General features: G+C 53.9%; 2 protein-coding genes across 6 annotated transcripts in view; one reads left to right on the top strand and one right to left on the bottom strand.

Moving 5' to 3' along the window:
- Positions 1-2,738: 2,738 nt before the first annotated feature.
- On the top strand, positions 2,739-15,812 carry HTR6 (5-hydroxytryptamine receptor 6). Of its 2 annotated transcripts, none has more exons than XM_081055435.1 (3): positions 2,739-4,367; positions 13,540-13,698; positions 14,195-15,812. In XM_081055435.1, the coding sequence occupies exons 1-3, from the start codon at positions 3,654-3,656 to the stop codon at positions 14,423-14,425; spliced, it is 1,104 nt and encodes a 367-aa protein (XP_080911561.1). In that variant the 5' UTR covers positions 2,739-3,653; the 3' UTR covers positions 14,426-15,812. The 2 variants fall into 2 exon arrangements, with proteins under 2 accessions (XP_080911561.1, XP_080911560.1); XM_081055434.1 differs by having other exon boundaries at positions 13,885-15,812.
- A 619-nt stretch (positions 15,813-16,431) lies between these two features.
- TMCO4 (transmembrane and coiled-coil domains 4) overlaps positions 16,432-18,327 on the bottom strand; it is a gene marked incomplete at its 5' end in the record, with an annotated part of 87,173 nt that continues 85,277 nt past the window's right edge. For all 4 annotated transcript variants that reach the window (XM_081055432.1, XM_081055431.1, XM_081055433.1 and 1 more), the window contains one exon: positions 16,432-17,613. In XM_081055432.1, coding sequence (XP_080911558.1) covers positions 17,203-17,613 — 411 coding nt within the window. In that variant the 3' untranslated portion in view covers positions 16,432-17,202. The remainder of the gene's footprint in view (positions 17,614-18,327) is intronic.

Here is an 18,327-nt window from a genome sequence, read left to right as displayed (position 1 = left end):
CCAGGCTCTCGGCCTCACATAGAAAGGTGCTGGCTCGGGTAGTAAATGGCCATTAACTGTGATCAGATGGCCATCAGCTGTGGCTAGTTGGCCATCAGCTGTAACCTGTAAGCCATTGGCCACTAATATAACTGCTGTGGCTATGCTAGCAGAAAAGGAATGGGGGCTCGCAAGAGTGGATTGCAGAGAGGCGGATGCCGCCGGTGAGAATATAATGATATGACTCTCCTACTTATGGCTCCTTGGGTGTTCCTTTTTGGCCTCACCATGTCCTGCGTTCTTATATGGGGAGCAGGACCAGACACCCCGCCAGACGCCCCGCACGACAGCATTATACTCTCAAGATCCATTCATGTTGTCACAAATGGTTCAAAACTAAAATCTATCAGGCAACTCCTCTGTGTGAAATGGTTTAAATACTCATTCTAATCGCATCTTCACTACTCTAGTTTTTTTTATAGTAGTAGAGAACTTATAAGGCTTTGCCAAGTGGATAGAGCAAGGAGCAGAATCAGGGTTATGAACTCAGGTCACTGGGCTCCAAAGTCTGTTGTACACGGAACCTCTCGGGTTTGCTGTTGTTCAACCAGGAATCCCTGGGTTAGAGGAATTTCTGCAGAGCTGAATGCATTCCCATTGTACAGATGGGAAGACTGAGGCCAACAGCTAGTAATGAGAAAGCACTGTGAAGTTTACAGATTATGCCAAGGTCATTTCATCCCCTCAACTACCCTGTGAGATGGGTGCTTGTGGGGACAGAGTCCCACAGAGCAGTTTCCAGGCTCTCGGCCTCATGTGGGAAGATGCTGGCTCGGGTAATAGATGGCCATCAGCTGTGACTAGTTGGCCATCAGCTGTTACCGGTTAGCCATTAGCCATTGATATAATTGCCATGGCTACGTTGGTGGGTTGGTTGGCTGAGAAGCGGCCGGCGGATTGTGTATCGTGTGGCTCCTGCTTCCTGTGTCTCCAACCCAGCCGCCAGCGAGAATATAGAGGTATGACACCCCTATCTATGGCTCCGTGGGTGTTCCTTTTTGGCCTCACCATGTCCTGCGTTCTGGTGCCGGGAGCTGAAGCAGAGTTCCTGCAGTGCTGTATTGCTCTGCTAACTATTGCATATGAGAAAATGGTGACCCAGAAAGATTGAGGGGCTGGTCCTAATTCCACAGAACCAGTAAGCAGCAGAAAGGGGATCCCAAGTGTGGTCTTTAGGATTTTCAGCCCGAGCGTGGTATACTACACCCTGTTCCTTGGGGCACAACAGAAATTGTCATGGTGGTGCAGGTGGTATTAGAAGGGACAATAGGCTCCTCCTTCTGCTGCGCAGACCCATTTGTGGGCAAGACTGGGGCTCTGAGAGCCAAATATTGGCTCAGGGGTGGGTGAGGGGTGCTGTAGGGTCTTGAGGTTTCTCTGCCTTGGGTGTTGGGTAGACCCAAGTTTCAGTTCCACTTGAACACTTGCTGCTGGTGACCTTGGGTGAGATTGTTGGCCTCGCTGAGCCCCAGTGTAATAACTATCAGCATTATTGTAGAGGTTAGAGTAATATAATAAAGCCCCTGGAACATAGCAGGACCCTTCTATGTGGGAGCTGTAGGGGTTCAGAACAAGTTGCCCCAAGATGTGCCTCTGTGGCACCCAGATTCTTTCGAGCTAAAGGCAATTGAAACTCTGTGGGCTCAAGAGAAACTTGTACCTCTTCTTTAAAGAGTTTAAATTTGGAGCCTTGCCCATAATAAGAGTTATTACCAGAAATAGCCTTTTTTGACCTATCTATATGGCAGGGCAAACATCCAATTACTGAACATCTGCTCTTCTTACTCATCTGCAATGACCCTTCTCGATCCTGAAGCCTCAGGGCCCTAACCTCATCCGTAGCTCAGGATGTCATATATAGTTCATTTACTAAGCATCTATTATGCTTGGTGTTTATTGTCCGTCTCCTTCTACTAGAATGTAATTTCCATGAAGCTAGAATCTCTGTTTTGGTTACTGTAGTGTCCCAATTGGTCAAAACAGTGCCTGACACTTAGTAGGTGCTCAATAAATGTTTGTTGAATGAATGGATGGAATCTACAATATTAATCTGTGAAGTGTTCAGTAGAGACTCTTGTTAGCCAGGGGAAGGGATACGCAGCCAGATCACAGCCAGGAACGCCTCCCCCTACCCCTTTACCTGCAGTGCCTCTACCCCACTTTGCCTGGGGTTTCTCAAATCGGTTCATGCTCTGTTAAACTGGGAGTACCAACAGGTCAGAAATTTCATCCTTAGGGCCTGGTGCAGTCGTGGGATGGTTTTGCACAAAAGAACCTGAGGAGGTAACCTGCTGTTTAAAGGTTTGAAGAAAGTATCATACAGTTTATTATAGATGATATATATTCATATATATATTACATGTACATATGTGTATGTATGTGTGTGTACACATATGGCTGTCAAGCGATCTGCCCAGTATCTCCCAATCGGCTCCCCGGGTAATGTGGTGAACCCCGCGGTGGGTGGGCAGCCCCACATTGGGGGGGCAGTTCTGGAGAAAGACAGGTCACAGCCCCCTCCTCTAAGTTCCTCCTGCGCCGCCGCTGCCACGTGTGGGTTGGGGATGGGTATTTGGGGCCGTGGAGGTGACCACAGGCGGGACGTTACCTGGTGCTGCTGGGGCGCTCAGATGGACTCGTCCCTCCACAGGCCTGGGGTGCTGGGACCCGCCTACCTGCGAGGCGGGGGCTCGGCTCTCCCCGCCCACCACCGGGCGGGGCGCAAGCTCCTCCGCGCGGGGACCGCGCGCTCCTGGCGGCGTCTGCCGGCTCCTCCGCGCTCCGGCCCGGCCCCTCGCGGAGCCTCCCGCGCTCCCTGGGCGCCTGCCTCCCCTCCCCCGCGGCCGCCTCTTCCTCTCGCAGCCCCGCAGCACCTGCCGCAATCGCCGGCGGCGGAGCAGCGCCGAGCGCCCCAGGTACCAAACGCCGGCGGCAGTGGGGCCCGCGACGCGGTGGCCGGGTGGGGAGGGGGCGGAGGCGCTGTCGCTGCTCCTTCAGTCCCCGCCGGCCCGCACGGCGTCCCCTCACACGCGCAGGGGATCTTGTTCGCCCAATCCCAGGGGTGCCTCTGCATTAGCGCTGGCCCGTGGGCCGCCACCCTGCGACCCCGAGCCCTGCGGCTCCGGACCTGGCGCCCCCACGCGCCTACCTGCCGCGGGAGAGCTTGCCTCGGTTTGCCGGTTGCTCCCACTTCCTGGGTCTTTGCCCCGGCAGGCGCCCTGGCTCCAAGCTTACCGCCCCTTCTAGGGGCTCTGCTCGCACGCATCTAACCTCCAAGAGTCCTCTGGCGCCCCCGTCCTCCTGACTTGCTGCTCGCGCCCTCCGAGGCCCCCTGCTCCTCGTCAGGTGCCCCGCCCAAACTTCCTGCCCGTTTGACCCAGGTGTACCTGCCCCACACCCGAGAACGCCTCTAGATAACCCCTCTCCATCCTCCTCCCTGTTCTTCGCCCTGTTCTTCTCTTCCCACCTGCCCCCCTTGCGGGGCGGGGGGGGGGGCTCTGTTCTCACTGACGACGCCCCGCCCGCCTCCGCTCTGCCAGGTCCCTCACTGTGGCTTCTCGCCGTCCTCGGGACCCCTCTCGGGCCTCAGCGCCCCGCAGTCCACCCCCGCCCCCATGGTTCCGGAGCCTGGCCCTGCCCACAATAGCACCCCCGGCGGGGGGTCGGGGCTGGCGTCCGACCCCGCGGGCAGCGGCTGGGTGGCCGCGGCGCTGTGTGTGGTGATCGCACTGACGGCGGTGGCCAACGCGCTGCTCATAGCGCTTATCTGCACGCAGCGGGCGCTGCGCAACACGTCCAACTTCTTCCTGGTGTCGCTCTTCACGTCGGACCTGATGGTGGGGCTGGTGGTGATGCCGCCGGCCATGCTGAACGTGCTGTACGGGCGCTGGGTGCTGGCGCGCGACCTCTGCCTGCTCTGGGCCGCCTTCGACGTGATGTGCTGCAGCGCCTCCATCCTCAACCTCTGCCTCATCAGCCTGGACCGCTACCTGCTCATCCTCTCGCCGCTGCGCTACAAGTGGCGCATGACGCCCCCACGCGCCCTGGCGCTCGTCCTGGGCGCCTGGAGCCTCGCCGCGCTCGCCTCCTTCCTGCCCCTGCTGCTGGGCTGGCACAAGCTGGGCGGCGCGCGGGCACCCGCGCCGGGGCAGTGCCGCCTGCTGGCCAGCCTGCCCTTCGTCCTCGTGGCGTCAGGCCTCACCTTCTTCCTGCCCTCGGGCGCTATCTGCTTCACCTACTGCAGGATCCTACTGGCCGCGCGCAAGCAGGCTTTGCAGGTGGCCTCTCTCACCACCGGCATGGCCGGCCAGGCCGCGGAGCCGCCGCAGGTACCTGGGGTGCGCAGGGAGCCCAGGGCTTGTGGGATGGAGAGGAATGAGCCGCCATTGGGTGCTTTCGGGGCATCCAGCACTTCATACACACTTGCTGGCCACCTCCAAGGGGCCCTTCCCAGCTCCCCCCTTTCCTCTGAACTCCAGACTCAGTGCCCGCTGTCCACAGACAGCCCCCCAGGATGTGAGGGAGGCTTCTGGAAGGTAACGTGCAACAGGGAATTCAGGGTAGCCCAAGTCTCCCACATGTTCCTCCCCCGTCTTCCCCAGGATGGCAAACGGCACCATCATGACGTCGCATGCCGGAAACGTAGGGACAATTTTTCTCCCTCGTGCTCATGGGATTCATTAGTGAGACCTGTTGGTGCTGCCTCCTGAACGTTCGCCATCTCCCATGCCACCTACCTAATCCAAACCACCATTGAGCTCCCGCTGGCTCCCGCGGCTTCCACTCCAGACCTACCCCCATCCGTTTTCTGCCCAAGAGCCAGAGCAATAATGAAAAAAGTGACCATGTCACTCCCTTGCTTCAAACCCTTCAGTGGCTCCCCATTGCTGTCAAGATAAAGAGGAGACCCGGGTCAGGATCCCACCCTGCCAGCCTCTTCCACTGCACCTCTTTGCCCCTGCCTCTCTGCACCAGCCATGTGGTCCTTCTGACGGTTCCTAGCAAGCACCAGACTGACTTCCCTGTCAATGTCTTTGCACTTGCTGTTCCCTCTGCCTGCCATGTTTCCCCCCAGAGCTGCCCTTGTCTGACCTTTCCAGCTCACAGATCACCTCTCCCTAGAGGCCATCCCTGACACCCCGTCTGCAGACCCACCCGCCCTCCCCCGCTCTGTCATTCCCTCGCTGGATCCCCAGTTTATTTGTTGACTCGTTCATGGTCTGTCTCCCCCACTCTAATGTAAACTCCATGAGGGCCGGTGTCCTTGTGAATGGGGTAGGTGCTCTTCGCTCAAGGCCCTGCAGTGTCTAGAAGGGGAGCACTTGCTCTTGTCACCCAGGCCGCACAGTCCCAAGTCCTATTATCTACCTGAGGGATGGGGGTTGAGACTGACCAGGCCTGAGTCCCAGAGAACTAGGACACAAGCTCAGTTTCAGCTGGGCTCTGGAGGTTTAGCCTCATTTGGAGTAGGCTCCTGCAGGATGGAGGGGTGTCTCGTGGGTCCCTGGGTGATGGGAACTGGCTAAGGGCTGAAAGGCTATCACCCTTGTCCACAGTCTTGTTTATTCCATCCTAGTGCTGCAGCTGGCCGATCATAGAGTGCAGGGCCCTGGGGGGGCTGGATGTCCTGGCTGCAGGCCTGCTCTCTCCCATCTTCTGTGTTCACTGAAGAACATTCTTGAATCTCGGCAGGTGGCTATGACTGATTTGGTTTTTTCGCTGTAGGATGGTTGCCATGGGCTAGCCCCACGCTCTCCCTGGCTTCTTGTAAAGGAGCATTTCCCAAACTTCAGGCAAAAGGAACCACCTTGGGATATCTGGCTTACTATTCCCTCCACCCAGTGCCCCCCCGCTCGCACTCCTCAAGCCACTTCATTCATAAGTACTCAGCATTTTCTTTCAATCATCTCATTTATCTTTTCACTGCCATGGATTTATTTAGAAAGAAAACTTCTCTCCTCCGGAAATGGAAAATCAATATCTTTGCCATAAATAGAAGGTGATCAGACACAGCTTCGGTAAGGTTGCAGAACCCAGCAGTGTTATTGAAGTCCAGCTTGGATTGCTGAAGTAACCGAGCCGAGGCCTGCTTCCTCTCTGTTAAGTGTTAGGACGGATGTTAACGATGAACTTGCATCTCTGTGGGACTTTCTCGTGATGTAACCAGAAGAGCTGGATGAGAACTGTAACTAACTGTGATCCAGTTATTTTACGGGGTGTCCACTTACCACCTAAAGTCATCTCCCATCCCATACTGTGGGGAGCTCTGCTTAGTGAGTAAGGATGGGAGAAGCAGGCCGGCCTCGGTGAGGTTGAGGAGGGGGAAGTCTGGATTCTCGATTCCAGCGGGGCCGGTGACACACAGATATTCTTTCCATGAAGCTAATTAGCTGGTACCGGGATTGAACCTGAACCCGTGGCCTCAGAACCTGGGCAGGAGTCCTCCAGCTGCTCACTGCTCCAGCCCCACAGTCTTTGAGCTCTCACCACGTGCCAGGCACCTAGCTGAGCTAATCCCCAAACACCCAACGAGACAAGTACTACCACCATCTTTGTTTGACAGAGGCGGAAACTGAAGTTCAGGGAGAGGGGAGGTGACTTGCCCAAGGTTGCACAGCTGGTTAGTGAGGTTCAAGCTCAGATCTGGCGGGTGCCAAAGCCCCTGTGTGTGTCACCGCTTGTGGGCGGTGACACTCGTAAAACACTGCTTCGGGGACACCGCCCCACGTCACCTTTCTTCACTGGCTGAGCCTTCTCAGTCTCCTCTGTTGGGTTCTCCTGATTGGCCCCCAGCTGTGGCCTCCCTGGGCCTGAGTCCTCCAACTTCCTTGCTCCTTTTCCACATTCACATCTTGTCTCGTGACTGAAAATACCACCTAGAGGCAGATGACTTCCAGCCTGGGCCAAACAGAACTCAGATTTTCCAGGCCCAGCCCCCGTCCCCCCCGGAGTCTTTCTCGTATTAGTTAATGGCAACTGCATGCTTCCAGTTGCTTAGGCCAAGCACCTTGGTGGTAGCCTGGATGCCTCTCTTTTTCTCACCCTCCACATTGTGTCCTCTCATCTCTACTTTCAGTACATGGGGCCACGTCTGGTCTCCACTGCTGCCGCCTGCCCCCAGGTGGAGCCTGCAGGAATCTCCCGCTGACTTCCTGCTTCCATTCTTGCTCCCTTTCAATCTTCCGCAGCAGCCAAAGCACTCCTTTTAAAATTGCAAGTCCTGTCCGGTCGTTCCTCTGCTCCCGTGGCCTCACATCTCATGTCACCTGGCCCTCGGCTCCTCTGCCTCCTTCTTCACTCTTTCTGTTTCAGCCACACTGGCCTCCTGGCTGTTCCTTGAGTAGACCAAGCATACTCCTTCCTGCCTCAGGATCTTTGCACGTGCTGTTCCTTCTGGAGCGGTGCATATTGACGGAAGGAATGAAATGAACACGGTGCTTCACAGGGCAGGCGATTCAGCCCGTTCACATTGCTTCCTTTTCTCCCACTCCTTTCAGAGTCCGTTCCTGTAGCTGATGGATCCCATTGAATTCATTTGCTCGGTAACATGTGTTGAGTACCTACGTTGTGCGGGAGTTGTTCTAAGCTGTGGATGTGGAACAGGACCGAGAAGCCCCTGCCTTCTTGGAATCTGTGTTCTAGGCAGGGAGACAGACATTGATCATGAAACCTTATCGTGATGAGCGTTATGGAGCTTATAACAGGGGTGCCTCACCCAGTGAAATTCAGAATCTATCATTTGCTGTGCATGTGTTTGTAAATTGAAGCGCAGGGAGCATAATAAACCCTAAAACCAAAAGTTGGGAGGAGTCTTCATGGGTCATTTAGGCCAGCACCCTGCCTCGGAGGCAGAATGGGCCCTTCAAGTCAGAAATGTGTCTGTGCTAATTTCTCCCACTTTCTGGAAAGTCTTTTTTCTTGGGTTGAATGAGGAAACGTCAGACCCCGCCACTACCCTTGCTGCAAAACCACTTGGCTCCTGAGCAGGCCTTCGGGTGCCTGTTTTCCTTGTTGCCTGGAGAATTGCTTGTTTGGGGAATTTGCTTCTGGATGTTGCCTGTACCCCGGCCTCCTGGGTCATGACCCCTTTGCTCCCACTTGAGCTGGCCTGTTTGGGGGACCAGCAGTGCACAGGGTCTCAATGCCTGGACCTAAAGGAACCCATGAGAATGAACAAAACTTGGGGTGCATCGGGCGCCTTTCCTCCTGTTTTAAGCCCCACTTAGCCCTTAGCTCCCTTCCCTACTCCAGCTCCCAGCTGCCCCACAGAGGGAAGGAAGCTGAGCAAGGCTCTCAGAGTCCCAGAGCCTCTGAGAACATGGGAGTTGAGCAGGCCTGAGCATTTGATGTCTCCCCACCTCCCACATCTACCTATTTATATGAACAGGCTGTTAAAAAGCCACTGCTCGGCTCAGTGGTTTCAGCCAGGTCTTCCCAGCCCCGGGGACTGTGAGAAAAGGGGTCACCCTTACAGCTGACGCAGAGACTGTGGGCTGGGGAGGGAGGGGGGAGGCATGGGAGGTTATGGTGTCAGAGTGAGATGCTGCCAGGGCAAGGGGAGGCAGCGCGAGAGAGAAAGGTGTGTGCCTGTGTGGGAATGGGGCTCATCCCTGGGAGGTTCCGGAGGGACTAGTGTGGGAGCAGGGTCTGGTGGAGAGCAGCAGAAGGTGGCCTCGCGGGGAGTTTCTGCTTTCTCAGCTTCTCTCTGTCTGCCAAGCGCCCTGTGTTTCTGTGGTCCACGGCCCTCTCCCCACCGTGTTCCTCTGTCCCTCCTCGTTCTCCCCTCCCACCCTTCTCTCCTTCGTTCCATCTCATCCCCTTCTCTTCCTTCCTTCTACATCGCCCTGTCTTCCTCTCCCCCTTCCCTCCCGTCAGTTTCTTCTCCTTTCCCTCCTCCCCAGCTTTTTCCACCCTCCCCCATTTAACTATGCATAATTCTGTCTTAGCAATCCATCTTCCCTTCCATCTTTGCTTCCTCCTCCTCAGAGGGGGAGGCTGTGATCACAGAAATATCTTGGAGGGGAAGGAGGGGGCTGAACTGGGGAGCGGCTGACAGGGGAGCAGTGTCGAGCATGGCAGCCTGGTCTGCGGCTGGGAACCAGGCGACCTGGTGCTGCCAGGGCGGGGTGCAGGAGCCTTGTGTGTCTGGCTGGCCATGGGTTCAAATCCTGCCTCTTTCCCATCATGGCCACATGACTGTGGACAAGTCCTTCACCTCCCTCTACCCCAGGGGTAATGCTGTTTATCACTGAGGCTGTTTGAAGAACCAATGAGATAACATATGTAAACCTGGCACATCGTCGGTGCTCAACGAATGTTAGTTCCTGTCTTTTCCTCTTGTGGTAAAATATATGGTTCTAGGAGCTCCCCTCTTTTGAACCTTTCTAGGGGAAAAAAACACAACCCACCATTGCTGCCACCAGCAGCGCCATCACCATCATCAAAGAGCTAAGCTGGGTACTAGTAACAACATCAACAGTATAGCGAACGCGTACATGGTACATACTACGTGCCAGGCCCTGATCGAGTAACTCTCTGTATATTATCTTATGTAACCCTTACTACAATCCAGTGAGGTAGATGCCATTATGATTGCCATTTTGCAGATGAGAAAACTGAGGCTCAGAGAGGTGAAGTACCTTGTGGAAGGTCACTCAGCTACTTAGTAACAGAGCCATGATTTGAAACCAGGTAGTCTGGCTCCAGAGTCTGCCCTGTAACCCTCATGGGCCGATGAGATGATCGGAAACATTTTAAGTTACACAAGGGAATACACAAATACATTTAAAAATAAAAATTCAAAAAAAAATAAAAAAAATAAAAATTCAAATATAAAGTATAAGACCCCTCTGACTTCCATGCAATCACCTTCCACTGCCAGGGACACTCATTACTTTAGGGTATGTCTTCCTAGTCCTTTTTCTGGGTTCACATATTGGTTTACGTACCTAAAGAAATTTAGTGTTTTGCGCATTTTCTTAAACAAATGGAATCCTGCTGTATTGTTTTGCAACTTGCCACCATCACTTCATGTGTCTTGGAGATCTTTCCATTTGATCGATTTATTCTTTTAAACATCTGTGTAGTGTTGTGTAATGGGATGTACTATGGTTTATTTCACTGCTCTCCTTTTGCTGGACATTTAAGCTGCTTCCAATTTTTTTTCTATCTTAATAGCGATATGGTAGACATTCTTGTATATGTCGAGTGTACAGATGTGTGTACAGGTGCTTATGAACTTAGGAGCCTGTAAGTGGAATTACCTCCTGGAAGGGCTCTGTCCTCCAGGTAGCTGCCTGCTGACAATGACGCATGGCATAGACATGGATAAGGGACATGCAAACAACACAACTTGGCCATGAGGGGTTGTGGGGTGACGATGGGGCAGAGAGAAGTGGGAGTGGGAAGTTGGCACCAACCCGACCCCAGGGTGTGGGCTGCTGGTTACCATTGGCTTCTGTTCCATGAAGGCCTCTCAGTGACAGCGGTGGGGTTTCTATAACCCCACCCTGACTGTGGCCCATGGATGCCATCCCACCAAATAGAAGCAACATGGTGGGGTGGAAGAATTGTGGTTTCTGGAGCTAGAAATGACTTTGAATCCCTATTGCAACACTTATCTGCTGTGTGACTCCTGGCAAGTTATTTTGCCTCTCTGACTCTTGTCTACAAAATGGAGATAATACCCACCTCCCATAAAGATTGAATAGCAAAATGAATATCAAATGCTGGTGCATAGTAAGTGCTCAATTAATGGGGATCACAGTGCTGATTTGGGGTCACTGGTGCTTTGGTGTGAGGCTTTGTACCGACACAACGTGACCTTGGGAAGGTCCCCTACTTTCTCGGAGCCTCAGTTGCCTTCTCTCTTCCTCTTGTCTGTGTTCTTGGGGAGAAGAGGTGAAAGAAAACTCAGGTTTGCTCTCAGGAAGATTAGTGAGGGAACCTCAGATTATCTTTAACTCCATCTCTGGAGCTCCCTCCCTGCCGACTGCCCCCAAGATATTTTCTCAAGTGTCTCAGTTTCCCAGTGCCCTAGAGCTCTGACGAGATCAAGGATCTCCAGTGGCTTCCCCTTCCCAGGTCATCAGGGGTCAGAGGGGTACCTGTATGGGTGGGGCAGTGGCCCCCGCTCCCTATTGTCTGTCCCCATTGATGGCAGCAATTCAAAGACATGGCAGATCTTAGGAGATTGTTTTGGAGAAGCAGGAACTTCTCCTACAGGCTGACCCTGATGGGGCCACAAAAACCATATGGAGACTACTCTGGAGGAGAGAAAACGACAAGAGGAAGGAGAAACGCCGACCTTCTTTCCCTCCCTGGCTACAGCATGGTGAGTCAGAGCATTTGTCCTGACGTCTGTGCTGCTTTAGGGAGCCAGAGCTGCTGGCAGAAGGACAGGGCTCCTGAGGGCGCTGAAATGTCTCCAGCCTCATACATACACCAGGGCTGACATCAAGGCCACCATGTGTTTAGCACTCTTTCTGTGTTGGACACTGCATGCTTTCATTATCCGCAGCCTCACAGCGACTCCGTACGATGAGTATTGTTTCTCCCACTTTACAGATGTGGGAACAGAGACTCACTCAAGATCACAGAGCAAGTAAGTGGTAGAGGCATGATCGGAAGCTAGATCACTTGTCTTAAAAGCCCAGCTCTGGCTTCTGCCCAATGCAGCCCCACCGAGACGGGAGAAAGCAAGAGCCTCTCTTTGGCGGCTCTTTTTGAACTTGTCCTTCAGATTTATATAACCAGACTTCACCTGGATAAACACATTGAGGGGTGGGAATTACAGTGTGCTTCATCTCTCCGCTCCTGCCCACTGCCATTCCAGAAACAGACCCCCTGGTCCTATAGAAAAATAGTATGGAGCTGGAGTTTCAGCACCATGGACAGGAACCAATTCTGGCTACTCTGAGGAAGTGGGAGAGAAGAGGAGGGCTGCTGGAGGCGGAGCTCGTGCACCTGAGAGCCGGGTGGGGGGTTTGGCTTTGGTGCCCTCAGGGACTGACACATCTTGGCTTTGCCTCTTCCACCCCCTTCCCATCTGCGAAGGTTGCCAGGGAATCTGGTTCCCTTCCTGCCTCCTTCGGACTCTTTCATCTCTCTATAACCAACCCACCACTGTGCTTCACGAACTAATCTGGGCTCTCATGTAGTTTAGGAAATGTTGGGGGAATTCTTGGCCTTCAAAGCCCATGTGTGTTCCCTGGCGGCACATAGACCTTTTACATAGTTCAATGAATTGTGCACACCTCTGCACACTGATTTTTACTTAAATTGTGAATAGAGGTGGGTCTCACTTTGTGTAAACCTTATGTAGGAAAATCCAAATTGTTTACAATGCATGGTTTAGAGGAGGACCTTCCCGTCTCAGCTTTCATGGACATCTAGGGGTTCATGGATGGACATCTAGGGGTTTACGATGGTCTCAGAACCCTCTGGAAGTGTGGGGATGTGTGTGTGTGTGTAAAAATTTATAAGCTTTTAGTTTTCCAGAGAGCAATTTGTAGATTTCATTAGATCTCTAATGGGCTCATGAGGTTAAAAAAATGTTACTGCTGAACTAAAGGAACATCCGGTTCGGAGAGTCCCTCTTTTGGGACTGCCAGTCACCGATGTGCAAAGTCAAATCCTAACCTCCTCGTCCCCATGTCCCCCTTTCAATGGCTGCTGTGGAGCAGCTCTTTTCTCCTCCCTCTCTCTCCCACACGCCTGCTCTTGAAATTTATGTTTGGGAATGGAGACGTCTGCCAGTCCACAATTTGAGCTGCAAAATGCCCAGGTCACTAGCAGCCCTCGTAATTTATAACAGGTTTCATTGTAAACATTTGCTATGTGTACTTTTTTTTTTTTTAAACCACTTTATTTTGTGGAATGTGAGGGTAATCGTGCAAGCAAAATCATTATTCCAAAATATGAAGAGAACCCACATACAGAGAGATGGCCAAGCCCTGGGCAGTGGTGACAGGGCCTCTTTAGTCAAGTACTTTTCAATCGCAGCTAATTTGCAGCGCCAAAGGCTTTGGGAGGTGCTCACAGTTGCGTGTGCTGGCTCTGATAGAGTTGTCCTTTGCATGGAGGGTGGATCTCCTGAACTGCCTGATGTGTGTTTGGAGCAGTGTTGCTCTATTTCACTGCATTTCCTAGAGCTCCTTGTGAAGCGCTGGGTCAGGATCGGGGTCAGTCTACTGCTGGGTCACGGCACGTTCTGGGGCTAAGCTTGCCTCAGACTGGTCCAGGGTTCAGGCTCAGCTGGAGACCTTGGGTCGATAGGGCTCAGTCTATGGTGGGGATCAGGGATCAGTCTGAGAGGGTGAGCTGGGCTTGGTCTGGAGTCTGGATCAGACCTCAGTCTACAGGGGCTCAGTCAAGGGTCAGTGCACAGTTTACTGCTGCTCTCGGGTTCGCTCTAGAATTAGGATTGAGGCTCAGTCTGAGGCTGGGATCAGAGTCAGATGGGCTCTTTCTCAGCTGGCTCATTGGCCTTTGTTTCTGCAGGTGCCCAGGACGCCACGCACAGGGGTGGAGTCTGCTGACAGCAGGCGGCTGGCCACCAAGCACAGCAGGAGGGCCTTGAAGGCCAGCCTGACACTAGGCATTCTGCTGGGCATGTTCTTTGTGACCTGGTTGCCCTTCTTTGTGGCCAACATAGCCCAGGTAATGCCACTGCAGGGGGCAGGTGAGTCCAGGCCTTGCTGGGGAGCCCCAGCCCAGACACAGGGAGGGAAGAGGTGGGCTGCCTGTCATGGTATATATGTTTGTGTGTGTCTGTCCCAGATGTGCTGGGTGGGGTGGTCGGTGTCCCTGCCCTGGGACCGGACGTGACCCACTCCATCCCTCCAGGCTGTGTGCGACTGCGTCTCCCCAGGCCTCTTCGATGTTCTCACGTGGCTGGGTTACTGTAACAGCACCGTGAATCCCATCATCTACCCACTCTTCATGCGGGACTTCAAGCGGGCCCTGGGCAGGCTCCTTCTCTGTCCCCACTGCCCCCAGGAGCCCCGGGCCAGCCTGGCCTCACCCTCCATGCGCACCTCTCACAGTGGCCCCCGGCCGGGCCTGAGCTTGCAGCACGTGCTGCCCCTGCCCCTGCCCCTGCCCCTGCCCCCGGACTCTGACTCCATCTCTGACCCAGGCTCTGGGGGCTCCTCAGGCCTGCAGCTCGCAGACCAGCTCCTGCTGCCGGGAGAGGCCACCCGGGACCCCCCGCCACCTGCCAGGACTTCTGCCGTGGTCAACTTCTTCAACATCGATTCTGTGGAGCCCACGCTGCGGCTCCATCCGCTTGGTGCCCCCACGAACTGATCCGGGTTTGGAGCTGGTCACCAGCGAGCTGGACTGGATGGAGCCAAGTCCCCAAAGCCTCGGGCCCGCTCTTGGCTGAGGCCAGGAGACTGCAGGTCTCCTGGGAGCCCTCTGAGCTCTAGTGGGGTGCACCGAATCAGCCCCCACTGCCCACTCCAGGGCCCCTACTTGAAAGATAATAGCTGGCTCTGTGAGTTTTCTCCGTGATGCTGCATTGCTGAGTATAACGTGTGGCTGTGTGGAAAGGATGGCTGATGGGCCCTGGGAATGGGGAAAAGGACCTGTTGGTTCAGATTAGAAAGAAGACAGTCATCTCCTTTGCATATTCGATCGGGCTGCCTAGGAGAGATACGTTTGTGTGCATAGACGGATTAATGCAGCGCTGGATCCCTTGCTTATCTGCGTGCAGTTCATGGCCTTTCACCTACTGGGAGTTTGTTAAAAACGCACACCTCTTTCCCCACCCAGACCTGCTGAGTCCGAGTCAGCAAGAGCCCTGGTGACTCGTGCACACATTAGTTTGAGATGCGCTGGTTTAGATGAGCTTTACCCTGAGGTTGTTTTGCTGGACAGTGTTTGGACTGGCCAGCCCCTCGGTATGTATGTGGCCTTAGAGAAAACCCCTGGACCTGGGAGTCAGGCAGGCATAAATTCGAATCTCTGCTCTACTACTGTCTAACTCTTGCACAGGTTACTTAACCTCTCTGAGCCTGTCATTCCACATGCAACTTGGGGTAACAATACCTGCCTCCTAGGGTGTCATGAGAATTCGCACAATGTTCATAGGATATCCGGTATCTGGCAGGTGATCGGGAGGTGGTACCTGCTGGCCATCCAGCCCCCTGGCAGCTGGCTATGGGCCAGGAAGGGCTATTGGTTCCCATTGTTTTTTCCATCTTCTTCAGCCCCATCCCAAAACCCAGGCTGCTGCCTTGACTCTCCTGGGATAAAGAGACGACTGTGGGTTCTGGCACATCTGGGATGGGTATTCCTCTGCCTTGGGCTTCCTTGGATCTAGAAGGGAATCAGCCGAGGGGGCAGAACCAGCTCCTTGTCCCACCTCCTGTGGCCTTCGCGGGTCCCTGAGGGAAGTGGGAGTAGAGCCGCTTGGGTCAGTAGAGTTGAAGAGCTGTGTCTGTTGTGGGTTGGGGCCCTCAGGCAGGCAGGTGAACACAGGGGCCTGTTTTTTTTTGTTTGTTTTTTTTTGGACGGGGGATTCGGTTTCTAAGTTTACCTGCTGTAGGTTCCTTTTCAGTCTGAGGTCTGTCTTACACTCCTCCCCGGCCCTCACCAAGCACCAAGGTCCATCAATCCAAACTCCGTGGGTGGCCTGGCGCTCTCCTTGGTGCTGATTAGACTCAACTCCAGCGCTGGCTGCTGGCCATCGAGGAGTCAGTCATGGTGCTTGTTGGGGCTTCCATTTTGCCCCCAGAGTGGACTCTCAATAAACACTAACTGAAAGTAGCGACTGGTGTGGATTGGATTTGCTTGAGGGGCTACTCGGGCTGGAGAAGCAGCTGGTAAAGTGGAAAGAGAGCCTGGGTCCAGGCATCCTGGGTTCTGGTCCAGACTCTGCCCTTAATTTGCTTCGGGACCTAAGCAAAGTCATTTTCCCTCTCAGGGCTTCAGTTTTCCATGGGTGACATGGGCTCTTTGGACTAATAGTAGCAGAAGTTCTGTAAATATTTGTTCAATGAACAAATATACATACCCTCAAGGACCAGCTCAACTCCAACACTCTAATTCCTCCGACCTCTCCTCTTCCCCACTGCCTCTGCCAGAGCGTAATACTTTCTCTGCTTAGGTCTTGATTTCCCCATCTGCACAATGGGTGGGGGGATAATCTCTGACCTTGCCATTCAGGGACAGTGGGAGAAACAAAAGGGAAGGTTCCCACGAATGCAGATACAGTGGCTAAGAACTTGGCACTGGAGGCTGACTGGCTGGAGTTTGAGACTGACCAGCTGTGTGATCTTGAACAGGTTACCTAACCTCTCTGGGCCTCAATAGCTGCAGGTGAAATGAAGACAATAATAGTAGCTACGTCATGGGGTTGTTGTGAGGGTCAACTGAGACAGTCCATGTAAGTGCCATCTATTATTCTTTATTTTTATAACCACCATCACCTCTGTTCCTGCTACAGGAACATATAATCCATCCTTGCCCCCAGGCCTAGTTCCCACCCATACTGCATGCAGATTCAGCATTTACTTCCCATGTCCTGTTACAATGACATTCAGGGCCACCATGTAGCACAACTTTGGGGGCCGCCCTTCACATCGCGTCTGTGTGACTGACGCCTCTGTAGCTGTACAGTGCACAGCCTGCAGAGCTGTGTGTGGCACGTCTGGTCGGATGTCCTAAGAGCAGAAGGTGAGGGGCCCATTCCCCATCTGCATCTGCTCCCCACCTGCCCTTGCCCTGAATGTGCGTCAATGGTGCCTGTGGGCTGATGGGCAGTGCTGGAGTCGATGAAAGAGCAGGCAGACACCTGGCTTTCCTGAGGCCAGGGAAGAGAGGTGGGTGGGAGCCTCAGAGCCCCCCTGGACCATTTGATGGACAGCCAGACCCCACAGCTGCGACCTGAAGTACGAGAAGCCCATGGCTGGTAGTCCTGAGGCTCTCAATCCTGATTGGTTGACTTGGCAGGACTCTGGCCTTGCTTTCCCAGGAGGGACCATGGTTTCCCTATGATTCCCTCTTCTTTCAATTCCTTGCTTTTGAATCTCAAAGCCTTCAATTTAGGAAAGGCACTGGTGGAAATTCTTCAGAGCTCATTTGGGGAGCCTGATGGAAGGAGGTAAGAGAGCACTGCATATGGAAATCTGGGAAGATGGCTCAAGTCTCCTTTTGGGGTCAATCCAGACCTGGGCAGGACTCCTGGGTCTTGCTGGCACAGTTGGGACAGCCCAGTGGGTTGGGGCTCCCACCATGGCTGCAGATCTGGGGCCTCTCAGCAGGGCTGGCAGTAACAGCAGGAAGGGAGGCACCTTCAGATTGGTCCAGCCCTGTTGGCACCTGGGCTTGGCCGGAGTCAGGGGATGTGGCCACTTTGGGGGTGTCTCTGGGTGCCGGATCCTGGATTTGCCCATCCTGGTCGGTGGTCTTGTCTGAAGAGGAGGCAGCTGCTGCCTGGTGAGGTTCCTCCTGGGGCAGGCTGCTGGAGGCCAGCAACAGCCCCTTTTCTTCCCCGCCTGGCTTGGTGTGGATGCCCACGGCCTTTAGGATGACATCCATCTGCTTGGCATAGTCCAGGTGGCCACTGACCTGCAGGAGGACAGTGAGTGAGGGCCATGGCGGGTGGGCAGAGCCCGCCCTCCTCAGGGCCCCAAGCTAAGCTCCTGGGCCTCACCTTCTCCCCCAGTCACCAATGCCATGACTCTAACTCTCCATGAATTTAACATCCAGAGTGGGGTGGAAAGTCTCTAGGTTCAAGGCTGCTCTAGAACTCATTAAATAAAGATGAAGGAAGTTTCTCTACAAAATCTGGGTCCTCAGGGGGCAGGAAGAAGTCTCCCAATAGAAAGTTGGAGTGGAAGTTTTCATTCTCGGCCTGCAGCTTTACAGCAGGACGGCTCTGCTGCTCACTGGCTCTGGGGCCTTGAGCAAGCTGCTTTATCCCTCTGACCTCCACTTGTCTTAGCTGTAAAATGGGGACAATAAGAGTAGCTACATCAGAGAGTGTCTGTGAAGACTCCCCCAGGTAAAGCCCCCAAATTGAAAATAGAGCTGTGGCACAGACTGCAGGGAATCTACAATTCACTCTCTCCCCTTTCCCTTAGTCACAAGAACTCCAATTTATAGCTGGCTACATCCCTCAGCCTCCCTTGCAGCTAGGTGTAGTGATGTGACAAGTTCTGGCCAATGAGATGAAGCAGCAGTGCTATGTGGTGCTCCCTGGAAGTCTTTTTAAAAGGGGGAGTGTTCTTCTTTTCCCCCCTATTTCCTTTTTCTTGATGGCCGGAATTGAGACATGATGGT

This window comes from Rhinolophus hipposideros (assembly GCF_964194185.1).
Source record: "Rhinolophus hipposideros genome assembly, chromosome: 8".
Classification (NCBI taxonomy): Eukaryota; Metazoa; Chordata; class Mammalia; order Chiroptera; family Rhinolophidae; genus Rhinolophus; species Rhinolophus hipposideros.
Note: the sequence above shows the minus strand (reverse complement) of the source record. Positions and strands in the feature narration are given on the sequence as shown.